The 13,555-nt window shown below is 36.9% G+C and overlaps 1 protein-coding gene across 2 annotated transcripts in view; it reads left to right on the plus strand.

The window, feature by feature from the left end:
- LOC108566835 (dachshund homolog 1-like) overlaps positions 1 to 12,204 on the plus strand; it is a 52,293-nt gene extending 40,089 nt beyond the window's left edge. For both annotated transcript variants that reach the window (XM_017926913.1, XM_017926914.1), the window contains exons 5-7: positions 8,716 to 8,792; positions 9,893 to 10,096; positions 11,603 to 12,204. In XM_017926913.1, coding sequence (XP_017782402.1) covers positions 8,716 to 8,792; positions 9,893 to 10,096; positions 11,603 to 11,898 — 577 coding nt within the window. In that variant the 3' untranslated portion in view covers positions 11,899 to 12,204. The remainder of the gene's footprint in view (positions 1 to 8,715; positions 8,793 to 9,892; positions 10,097 to 11,602) is intronic.
- Positions 12,205 to 13,555: the final 1,351 nt, after the last annotated feature.

The following is a 13,555-nucleotide window of genomic DNA, read 5'->3' on the forward strand; positions in this document are numbered from 1 at the left end:
TCTTGTGAAACTCCAGACTTTAATTAACAAGTCAAATATCGATTGGTGAACAAAAAAATTGTAAAATACTAAATCAAAAATTTTGACGTATACTAAATTAAGTATTCTTATTTACATTTCCTAACAATATTTATGATAATTGAATATTATTTCGATAATAATATACGTGTTGTATAAACATTAAATGTCAAGTCGATTTGTGAATGGAATGTTAAGATTCGCATTGTTTCGCGGATTAAAAGACAAACCGGATTATAAGATACCGAAGTGTATAGGTTTAAGTACCGGAATTTCCATTTTCGCTTTAACGTTTAATCGAACGTTGATTTATTGCGGCGATTTGTTTTAATGCAACGTTCGATTTAAAGTTAGCGTGAAGAGATGAAAATACCGCACATTAGCTTTTACATTTAGTTTTATGTTTCTAATAATAATATTTTCTTATTATTTTATTGGTAAATTTGACAAAATTATTAATAGAAAAAATTCATTTATCTATTTATTATTGTATAATTTTTCAATAATCAAATACATTTTTTTAAGTATTATATGCTAATGTGTAATGTGCAATTCATCAAAAGGAAGAAAAGGTATTATTTGAAACACATGTTGCTTAATTGTAAGTTATTGAACTTTAAGAAACATACAAAAATAAATTAGAAGTTTAAATGTATATTAGTTTTCTTTTAATGTTGAATTATTGTAAATATTTGATTGTATTGTTTTGTTGTGTAGGAATGAATGTGCGGAGTGAAATATTGATAATTAAGTTGATGGATGATGTAATAAATAATATGCGAGTTAAGAATGGAAATAATTGGTGCAGGAGCAGCGGCAATGGCCGTTGAGAGAGGATTGAATGTTGGCTAGGGTTTTAAATCAATCGGCATCGAATGGTGTGCAAAAGAGAAGAGGGCCGCCCCGTAAAGTTGAATATTTATGTAGATATGCAAATGCAGCAATTAGTTAATTATTGTTATTGATAATTCGCGTGCAGGCATTTATCGCACCGTCCTCTCCATAAATATGTATGTTAAAGGCAACGCGGTGGCAAAGCCACGGGTGTCTGTCTGCTTTATGGAACGAAAGCCCTGCAAGAGCACTGGAAGCAACAACGAAAGAATGGAAGGAAGAAGGAGGAGGAGGAAGGATCAAAAGAAAGAAAGAATGAAAGAAGGCACAAATCATCGACCGCGAGTTTCTTCGTGTTGTTTTCCCTGGGCCGAAAAGGCGGAAAGTTCGGGTCGCCGAGAGGAGCGAGTGGGGGCAATTAAAATTTAATTTGCCTCAAAATTAACAAGTCAATCAGACCAGATTTGATTCTGGCTGCTCGGGGAGAATTTGAGTTATTAAACGAATAATTAGTGCTGTTTAGGTCCCTAGAGGGTTGCAGGCACAATTGATATTAATATTGTAGATGCAATACGAATTAAAGTACACTCGAAGAAAATCATAACCGTCGGGGCGGTTTAATTAAACCCACTCACTCACGTGTCGCGAGATCTTTCCTCTTCTCTCGGCAACAGCAACAGCATCTTCGTCCTTCCTCCCGCTGCAAATATTTCATTCGGCCCGGGCGAAATTTGCGATTCTTTCCGGCAGACGTTTCCCTGGTGGCTTAATCAGCTCGAGTTTCGGTGATTAGGAGGGTGAACATACAAATTAGGTTTCAAGTTTTTTTTCCCTCCTTTATTATTATATATTTTATTGATTATTTGGCCATCAGGTGGAGCCAACTCTGACATGAGCAAACATCGGGCGCCCCCCCTTTGACTCGGAAAATGTTTTCCCTTAACGAGGTGTCACACGTCAACGCAAATTCACTTTCAAATTATTTTTCGATACATTCTGTAACACAATTAGCTTGACTAATGAACTTCCTGGCGGACCGTGTTTTTCTATGCCTAGTTCTTCTTCTATTTTTTTTCTCTCTCAGACAGACAGTTAGTCTTCTGCTTATTTTATTTTAATTTGTCCTCTCTCCACGATCCGTCTCCGGTACGATGCGAATATTTATGTTACAAACGAGCAGAAGGTGATGACAACATCCCTCTCTCCTCTGCTTGGGGAGAGAGAAAGAGCGTGAGGCTGTCCGGGTGCCCCGTCAGAGATGTCACCAAGTGATTAATGATCTAATTTTAATAATAACTTGTCTCTAATGCAGTAGCTACAATATCACCTTTATTAAAGAAATATGTGCCGCCTGTTTGTTGAGAGACACACGTGGGGGGCGGCGCACCGCCCCCACGCGCTCCGAAAACGCACTGGAAATTAATTAACATCTATTTATTATTAACTTCGAGAAGTGCGAGCATTTGCATTCGCCCAAATTGAGGAGTCGCTCTCGCGTGGCGGCAGGTGGAGACGTCCATCAAAGTTACCCATGATAATGTTTGCAGACTGTCCGTTCCATCCATCCATCCCCCAAATAAAACTCGTAAATCTAATTACACGAAACACAATCACATTTTAAAACCAAGCACTTAAAAATAATTGTACGTAATAAACATAAACAATACCCATTATCCAATAAAGATAATCAACATCATTGTTTTAGCCTTAAAAACTTACAAATAATTTTTGCAGTAATTATATCATTAAACAATCCAATTTTGATGTGTAAAACTAATCTGCTTCATACTTAATCTTTTAAAAGTTAAGCAATTTATAATCTTAAATTGTAACTATTGAAATTTTTATTCTTTCATATGAAGAATTTAACTTTCTCAGAAATTCTTCTGTTGTTTTCACAAATTACAGAAATGCAAATGGTCATAAATATACAAATGAATTATTTTGGTTTTTGTATCATTCGTTAAAATTTTCATGGACATTAGGACGAGAAGAGAATTAAGCGAATTTCCATTTCCGAAATTAGCGTTCCGCGACGGCAGGTGGGAACGTCAATCATTCGTAATTATGTAATTATTTTATTTGTAACCCGAGATATGTGCATTTTCGCGGCACTAAATGCGCATAATTCGTTTACGAATTTGAAACGACGTCCGTCTGTGTATGTTGTTGTTTCTCCCTTTCTGTTCTTATTATTATGCGCATTGCTTGGCATTTCGAATTTCGCCCACGGCTAAAAGCCCGATGTTTTCGGACGTTCTGATTCCAATAATACTACTACAACAACGGATTACATTGAATAATACATTCTGCTGTTTCTGTCGTACTTTTAATACAAAATCAATACGTTTATTCAGATTCAAATACTTGTTAAATAACATGTATATTACATATTCCTTGTTAATTGTTCGCATTACAAAATTATTATGTTTCAATAAATTATACTAAATAATAATTTTATGGTAAATTTTTATTGGTTTTTTTTAAATATATAATACTGATGAAGAGATGTAAATAATGTTTCAATTGTGAATTGATGTTGGGTTGTGTTGTTTGAAGTGGTAAATGGAAAGTATTGGTTGCTTTATTTAGGTATTTATTATTCGTAGTGCGTGTGTAAGTAATGTGGAATGAGGAGCGATGATGGAATGTGTAAACACGGTCTATAAATATGTTGTTACACATATTATTAATATAAAAATTAGTATCAAAGCCTGGTCGACGGTGAAACCTGGCCTGCCGCTTGGACGATGTAACCTTGTGTGTGTGTGTATCGTGCGCAATAAATAATGCCACACCTATGTTGAAGCTCGCTTTTAAAACGTGTGAAATTTAGTTAAATTTACACACATACACACACAGCGAGAAAGTGTTTTTCATTATAACAATTACTCCCATCGGGCGGCGTGCACTTGAACAAACTAATTACCTAGGCTTAGACAGTAGAACTGTACAATTTATACACGATGGCATGCAATTTCGATGAGATTGAAATTGAATCGCAAATATTGGCGTTTTTTTCCTCTGTTTTCACTTTTTTTTTCATTCTATTTGATTTCATTCATTCGGTAATGACAGTGCATTTAAGGCTGTTATTATTCAAGGGTTGGAAGAGTAGGGGGGTGGGTTTGGAAAAGGTACAAATGTGTTTGTTAACTGAAATTGTTATTTACATAGAAGAGGTCGTCGCTGCATGTCAGTTATTTGCGTTGCTGACCCACAGTTTTCATACATCCTTAATGTTAAGTCAACAAACGATGAAAATGTACACATCAGGCAGCGCCGCCCCCGCCGCAACCTTCACCACCATATATATATATGAAATACAAATAACCTACTTTTAATTACACGAATATATATGTATATACCCAGGTATTATAAATCAAAGTAGTAGAAACCGTCCGGATGGGCGAACCCTCCTCTGTCCTCGTCTCGCTCTGGGAAGGGAGGCTTAACAAAAGCTCTTTAATTCCGCCCTCCAAAAATGTTAATCTTACGAAAAGGGAGCGTCCACATACGCAAATTAAATCTTAAATGAAATTTGAAACTATTTTCCTCCTCCCCCAGCGGATCTTCGCTCACTCTCACTGTATATATATATATATTTACAAACATAAAGAGAAGTTATATATGTAGGAAGAGCAAAAGCCTCAATAAGGAATTCCGGGTGCTCTTTGTTCGCGACTAATAATTCCGTTTGATGCCTATCAACAACAACAACAACGAGAAGAAGTTGATGGTTGCGATTTTGGGTGGGGGTGTGGGCTTCCAGTTTCATTTATTTTTCCTTCTCCTCGTGTGTATATATTTAAGTTTCCCGGGCCGAAATTGCAACATATAAACGCGGTTGAGCAATAAATTATCAGGCCATAAAGAGGAGTCTTAAAGATGATTGCCTCGTCAAATAAAACAATGCGTCGAGAAGGTGGAGGCAGAGGAATATAACTTCCATACAAGTTAATAATATGTGTGCGGCAGGGAGGCAGTAAGGTAGAGGTATAGGTAGATGCAGAGAGAGGAGGCTCGTGTGTCTTCTTGGATGCGTGTGTATGTTTTAGAGTCTCCGGGTTTCGCCCACTGACAGCTTTAGATTCTCTCTTTATGACTTTTCATATATTGTTCGTTATGTTCACGCAATGTTTTTCAATTTGCGACGGGGACGCAGCTGCGAAAGTCGACAAAGTGTCTAATAAAAGGTCGCTCCCATCACATCCTTCCACTCAAATTCCGCAAAAACCTGTGCTCGGTGCATCACATATTAATATTTATATGAATGTTCTCTTTTACGTTCTCGGGTAATAATAAAAGCCGCCACTCTTAAAACTTAAATCAAATTGGAGCGGCGGCGCACCTGTGCGCACCTCCACCCCCTCAGCTTCTCACACTCTCTGCACTTTCCGTCTTTCATCCCTCAGCATCAGGGCCTCTCCAGTACGATGCTAATTCGTATCGTATAATAACGCGCGATATTACGGCCATACATTGTTCTTGATGGCCCGATTGCCTTCCTCTCTTAATGCTCTTAGAGAACTTCGCATTACTTTTTAAATATTCACGGCTCCCGAAAACCCTCCCAACCCTCCTTCAAGGGTTCCGCGCAGTCAGGACGTCTCTAAAAGCATTCGCCCATTAAAAAATTAAGCGGTGCCTTTCCCCATACACACGAATTATTATTTTATGCATACCATAACTCTTAATCATTTCACGAAGAAAGAACAATTTATACATTTCCGACCCACAACAAACGCCCCTGACAACTACAAAACTCTTACTTAATATACAATGATCTTTAATATTTGTTTAATATTGAATTCGTGAATTTTATGTAAATTTTCAGAAATGCTACGTGTATAGCAAATATTCAATACATTTTGTATTTATCTGGAAATTACGAATGGGAAGTGTTTGTTTGAATGATGAATTACGTGGGTTTGCAGAAGGAACGGTAACACTTTGGAATATACATATATATGGTACATAAACGGGGTCCCCTTTCATAAACCCTCAGAGGCTGAGCAGATTTCACCGGGCGCAAATATATTCCAAGACACGCAATATTTACTTAGGATCAATTTATTACAATCAAAATTTTCAATCGCAGCCTCCCGCTCTCCGTTCCCGGCTACCGTTCTCAAGATTTGTATCTCTATTAAATATTAAATTGTCTCTATGACTAATCATAAATCCGAGCTAAAGAGAAAGAGCTAAAGTGTGTAAGAGAGAGATGGAGATCCGGCCGCACGAAGATGAATAAAAGGCGCTCCCAGTTTTAACCCCTTTCCATATTACTTCTTTGATATACTGTACATGTACAATCATCGGGCTTCGGCACCCTCCTCTCTCGTCCCCATTATTATTTAATTATTTTCATTTCTGCGTTAGACACATGAGGGGGGTGCTTTTCGGGTGGGTGCGGAGGTGGTTGAATTTTAGCTCGATCATTCGTACAGGTAAAGATGGTCTTCTGCATAATTCAACCGTTTCCGTCTCTGGGTCCTCGATTTCGGCGGATCCCGAGTTAAAATTAAACAGATAATGCTTAACATTCGGCTGCGTTAATTGGAGCGAACAAGGCCTCCATCTTCACCTACCGAAAATCAAGTCCAAAATCATAATGTAACGCGATCCAAATGCATTAAACAATATTAAGAGATATCTTGATGAAGTTTTGGGATTCACTTAGGAGCGCCTCGCTTCGGAGATCTTATCCCTAATCTAATATTCTAATTGTATTCTGCGAAATGCTGCATTCAGTTAACGGATTCCATGTTAACTGTTGCTCGGGCAGATTCAGCCTTTATGACGATGGGGGAGACGGGATCTTCGGGTTTCTGGTGGGGTTTTCGGGTGGGAAGAGACTTTGGAAAAGCTCCTCCGGGAAACATCGAAATCTCATTTCCGCAGCTCCGGAGTTATGACTGTAATTAGTAAAAGAAGCTGCTATTGTTCTTAGTAGCTACCTCCATATACTACAACTCTCTATCTCCCTCTCTCTTTATAAATATATACTTACATAGCCAGAGAGAGAGAGAGAGAGAGTAAAGTTTATTATGTCTGCCGGATAAGTGGATTGCATAATGCAGAATGAGCGGGACGTTACGCGATTAAATTAATTATTGAGTGTTCCATTCGAATGCGAAGGGGGTTAAAAAGTAAACTCCGGTTGGGGGTGGATGGCGAGGGCAGTTTTCAGTGTGCACTTCACAGCCGGTTGCTGACTGGTGTGCTTTCAAGAGGATATGTAAATTTTACCACCGGAAGATGTTAGAAAAAATTGACGCGAAAGAGACAAACAAAAAAGAATTTAAGCAAGGATCGTCCATCACACGCAGAGATTCCAACATTTTTTTTTTCTAACCGAAAACATTACCATATTTATCTAACCGCATATGTGAATACGTGCTTGCCCGGAAGCGCTCGTAATAAGCATAACAACATATTTACATTGTAAAATCGATGTCGGTATCTTCTGGAAGGATGATGAGGGGATGAATTAAAAATAATAAGTTCGGCGTCGGCGAATGAATGCAGCGAGTATCGTGTTCGCAACTCGGGGGGATTCGGTCGGATTCTGACACTAACGACCCCTGCTTGGCTATTGTTTCTAAAATATGATTCCCGCTAATTAAAATGCTTCGACACTAACAAATCTACGGAGGGTGGTGAGCAAGAATTTATTATACCCCGAGATATGCACCACCTCCATAAGCAGAGGAGAACCGCTTCTGGTAGATAAAAAAAAAGGAAGAAGAAAAACGAAATGGAAACTTTCTCTCCCGCATGATGCAGGAGAAGGAATAAACGTAAAAATGTTCTTAGGGTGGAAAATGCTTTCAGCATCGATCTCTTTACTATACTTTAGAGCGGTATATGGCTGCGGGCAATGTTTGTTTGAAAAGCAGTTTGCGTATCGCTGAAAATATGAATGGGAAATGAACTGTTCACTCATTTTCTGGGCTGGTCCCCTTCTACTGCTCTCTTTTTTTGGGAGGGTTGCTACTGCTCATCCCGCTTCTGCAGATACATGCGATGATAATACACGAGAATCCGATAAATTGGCAAAATGTCTTGGGAGAAGTGAGTGAATAGGAGAGCAGGGGGAACGGCGAGAGCGCTAAATTAATACGGCTAGAAGGAATGGCGACGTTTAATTCCGAGCCAAAGGTGAATTAGCTTAGAAATGGCAACTAATTTAGCAGAACAGTGGCGAGTCTCTGGCACTGCTTAATTGGATTCAGAACTATATTAGCACTTAGGGCACTAAATAGATTCTTATCCGACGCCCCTCACCCTCAGCGATACAAGAAACTTTGTTTATGGCCTAACACTACTTTTTACTATCACATCCACCCAGCGTCTTACTTACACTTTAATTCTACATTAACACATCAAGTGCTAAGCTGATTTAGTAAAACCTACAATTTGGATTTCCGTACAATTTAATTTATAATCACTGATTGTTTTTAATCAGTTTAAGAATTATTATAAAATTCATGTTATATTTATGAATCCAAAAAAGTTTGTGCAAATAAATTTACTGAATGTTCAAAATTGCAATTTAAAAATAAATACGTGCAACAATATGTATTGCTTCTAATCAGAAATGGCGTAGGCAGCTGCATTCGGAATAAATGCGAAAATAAAATGAAACGAAAACAGAGCAGCGCCTAAAAAGATCAAATCTACAGATTGCATGCGGTCCGAAAATGTAATGCATATTTAATGAATCTAAAATTGCAGTCCGCTCCTTCTCTCCATATAATTGGTTTGATTCATTGCGTATAATTTTCGCCCCGCAAAGTTTGTTTGTGAAATTTACATTTTAATTTTTCATTTTTTTATTCTTCTTTTTCCCATTCGCAGGTTAAGGGAGGAAAGGGGTGACCCGGACAGGCCTATGCCGCTCGACCACAAAGTTAGAGATCTGAGTCCCAGACTTGGTAAGTTACAACAACATTTTTATTATAAATTTATAAAGCATACAATCAGAAATACCGAAATTATTACATCCAGATTTTGTCACAAATTATTATATAAGATACTTAAGAATCTCTTGATTGATGAGGACATTCTCTTAACTACTACCATCTATTTTGAACTCAAGTATAACTTCGATGATTCGCTGCAATAATAAATATTTTAACCATATACATACATTGTTGAGAAATGTCATTATTAATGAGTAGTTGGAATATAAACATAGTAACAAAGATACAATTACTACCACTATTAATAAACTTGCGAAACGAAATAAAAAATGAAAAGAGATTGCAAGAAAGAACGTAAAAATTATTCATTCCAGTCCCAACATGTACGATCCATCTCGTGTGCGTGTTTTAATTGCGATCCCCTTTTATAACATGTGAGCTTGTTATTTATCGCCCGGCCAGATTGGTTCGTGTTACATTTCGAGCCTGCATCCCCGGTTTCCCCCCTCCACCCTTCAACCACCGAAAGCCACCCCCGCCGAATTTACAGCCATTAATTAACCCCGCAGTGATAGTTAACTTTTTATTTCCTTGCCTGGACGCGCGCACGCCTCTACCACCCCTCAGACCCCGCAAAAAAAGTCCGTTTTCAATCCTCAAAATTGTCCACAGAAAAATGATAGTATGAATGAAACATATGAAATTTCTATTAGTTATTATAACAAATAACACTGATATTTTTGATTGTCGTAATCTATTGAGTATTGCGTTGTCAATTCATGCTGGATTTTTTTTATAATTATTATAATACTTTCATTATTTTTGTAGCTTGTGGTATACATTATTTTTGTAATACACACTGTTGTTACATCTTTGCTAAATAATGTAAATAAACATGTACAAGTTAGCCAACGGGCTATGTCTTTCATATAAATACTTGCGTATTATCTTTGTCAGACATCCACCTCTTCAATTAATTGAGTCATCAACTTCAAGCTGTGTTGATTGCAAATTCTCGAGGCTGTTAATATCTGGGTGTCATCTTTTCTACGGATGTTGTATTTACTCTGATAACTGACAGAAATGTAACTGTTGTCTCGTTTCTTTTGCAGCATCGCCGACAGATCACAGTCCCGTCTTAAACCTGTCGAAGAGCGGCGGAGGAAGTGCAGGTTCCCTAGGTGATAACGACCACTCAGGTAGCGAGGTGGACGGTCCAGATGCGCCTCCGTCCCCGCGTTCCCCGCACTCCGCCGCCGACGATGAAGACGACGACAACATTTCGGATCCGGAGGAGGAGGACGACAAGGATCAAGGTATGGATTTATAGATTCGATGACAAAATTCCAATTAAAAATATTTTTTTTCAAAACCGACGACCACCCTTGTACTCCCCACCCCACCGACTGACTATAACCGACCGAAGGTGTGTCCGAAAACGATTTATTAAATCGCGTCGACAGGACTCCTTCCTATTTCTCTTCTTTTATTTTTCTTTTCTTTTCTTCGACATCGCGTTATTCCTTTTATTTTCCGCCCCTCCGCCGCGCCGCCATCCTCTCGTTTTAATTATCAACTAATTTTCTGGAATTCTTATTTTGTGGTGGGTAATAAATGGACGCGTAATTACTTTTGAGGAATCGAACAAAAGACTGTTGTTCGCTCCTTCTCCACCATTCTAATTTATTTTTACCTCGTGGTCATTAGTAAATAAGTCTTTAACCGTGGCGGTTCGGATTAATGATGGACCGTGCTCCGACGTCATTTCCCCTCCAGATTTATCATATAGCTCTATTAGTTTTAAAATGCCAAATTTCATAGCTCTCCGGTAACTGCCTAATGGCATTCTTCCTTGCACCTGTTTCAATTTACATTTGAAATTTATTAATTTAATTGGCAATTTTGCCACAATGGAAATGACTATAGTAATTATTAATGCATTTGAAAAAAAAAACAATACTGCTTTTATGTAATAATGATATATTTTAATGTTTGAAATATTAAGAAGTGAAAAACGTTTTATCATTACACATGTTAATTAAGGAATTTTGCGTGTCCATAAGTTTTATATTTGTTCTTGAAAGAAATTTTAAAATGCAAAAAGCGATGTTATTGATTGGAGGTGGACCTCCGGCGGATTAATTCGCTTGGTATGTCTCGGACCCTTAGTAAATTGATGTACTGTGCGCTTCACCTAACTGGTAACTCGATTCCCCGTTTCTGTAATCGAATATCTTTGGCTTAGCTGGAGAGACAGCCTTTCTATCCCCGCGAGAAGGACAGTGCTCGCTGCAAAAAGAAAAAAGAGTAGAAAAACGAAGAGGAAGAAATTACGGCGAGCGAACACACGTACGCTAAACTCTTTGTATTTTAGTTAATAAACAACTCGCTCAACTGTGTATAAATGTGCGTGAGCGCTGTGTTATGCTATGGTTCAGGATATAGCCTCGAGCTATTACAGACTAGACTGCGTCCAGACCGGTCTGCAAAAATACAAATTGGAGTTTAATACGTTTCAAGATATCTTTGTTTCACTTGCTTCCACTCCACTCCACTACCTCGTTTCGAAAATGTACGAGTGTGTGTGAGTACGTGTGCGCCAAGAGAGCGAATGTTTTACTTGCTACTACCGCAACATCTACAAGGCTTGAGTTATATTCGGTCGTAAATTTTGTAACCGGAGCCAATATACCTGTCGACAGTGTAAATACACCGGGCTAGTCCCTGTCCACCCAGTATGAATCCTTGTAGCATTCGTGTACCAATGATATAAATATTCCCGATCGCTAAATCATCTCCGTGCTTCGCTTTTTCGTTTGCAGATTTGGATGATGCCGATTTGGCGATGTCGACGGCACCTGGAAGCGACTCCCAGCAGGCTGCCATCAACTATTCCACATTGGCCAGCGCCGTTGCGAACGGTCCGGGTCAGGACCCAAGCATCTCCTCGACGGAAACGCTCCTCCGCAACATCCAGGGTCTCCTCAAAGTAGCCGCAGACAACGCCCGCCAACAAGAACGCCAAATTAATTACGAAAAAGGTACAAATAGTAACATGGTGTATCTACTATCACTCGCCCAATATTACATGTACTTGGCAGCAACGCAGAAATGTTAAAAATCGTTAAGTTATAATCCATTCGTTTTATTTTTTAATTGCGAGACTTGTATATATTAGCTTTTGGGGTATATATATATAAAAATATATTTATATACGTATAAAATGTAAAAAGGTAATCCGACATATCTGTGCCTAAGCTACCAAAACAAAAAAAGAACAATTAAAAAATGCAAAAAAAAATAATTGATATAGTGAAACCAAAATTGGTAACTTTGGCTCAAATCATCTAAGGAGAATGAAGGAAAGGAAGAATTAAAAAAAAACAAAATGTAAATTTCGAACTGCAGGTGACATTAACATTTTAACCTTGAGTTGAAAATCATTGTAAATATAATTAACTTGCATTTAGGTGTGATAGAAGTAAATTTTATATAGCTGAATTTATATAACTTAAATATTTTGTTAGCTATTAGTAGTACGCGGCTATTGCTAATTGTAGGCTTTTAAAATCGAAGCATTATGTAATTGTAATAATCCTCCCCTCCCCTTCGAGATAAATAAATAATTAATTAATTATATAAACAACTGTTGCGCAACGGAACCCGGTGTAACGATTTTCGTTTCGGATTGCGCAGTGAACGATGATGATGATGATGTTGTTATTGACAGTGATGACGGAATTTCTAAGACTTTTTCTTTTGTTTTCATTTAGTTTAAATTTATTACAAAAAAAAAATCATAATATTAAACGTAAATAAATAACAATAAAACATTAAATTAAAATGAAAATAAATAATTTTCGTGCCATCGCACCAAGTGTTATTTAGATTTTAGATTTTATTTAATTTATAACATATATTTATATCTATTATTATTATTATTATTGGCGTCGAAAGTTTTGCTATATTCTATAAAATTGATCAACAAACCCACAAAAAAAAAATTAATTTATATATAAATAATAAGGAAAGAAAACGAAATTCTGGTTAGTGTTATTAAATTATACTTTTATTTATTCAATTTCGTCTGTGCGGTTTTTCGATCAGAATATAACAAAATTTTCCGCCGCTTATGACGAGAAAAACAACAACTTGGAAAAAGAAAGTACTAAAACTAAACTTTTAGCACCAAAATTTTAAGATTTTTAATCATAGCGAAATTTCATATAATAATAACAACAACAAAGACTACTTTTAAATGAACGATGCTAAAACTAAAACGAAATTTCGATCTGTTTAGATTTAGGTTTAATTATGTGTGATGTACAATGTTATATATATATATTCAAAATTGAAATAAAATAAAAAAAAATATAATGATTCAAATGAAACTAAATTTTGTTTTAATTTCTTACTCTCTCTCTCTCTATCACTTACTCTCTATTTTTTTCTCTCTCAATTTGCAGTAATATTGGCTAATAAATATAATGTTTGGGACCTTAGAGAAATAGGTAGGTGGCAGATTTTTATTTATTTTCTCTTTTATTTTTGTTTTTGGTTTATTTGTCTTATTCTCTTTACCTGTTTGTTAACAATAATATTTTTATTTTCTTTGTTTATTTACATTCTAACCGTCAACTTTCAACAGCAATTCCAAGAATCACTGTGCTTTTCTCTCTCTCTATCTTTTTCCTCTTTGTATCTCTTCTCTCTCTCTCTCTTAACATCTTTTTCTTCCCTGTTTCATTATTATTATTATCATAATGTTAGTAAGA

Source organism: Nicrophorus vespilloides, unplaced genomic scaffold (assembly GCF_001412225.1).
Source record: "Nicrophorus vespilloides isolate i.1.1-1 unplaced genomic scaffold, Nicve_v1.0, whole genome shotgun sequence".
Lineage (NCBI taxonomy): Eukaryota > Metazoa > Arthropoda > Insecta > Coleoptera > Silphidae > Nicrophorus > Nicrophorus vespilloides.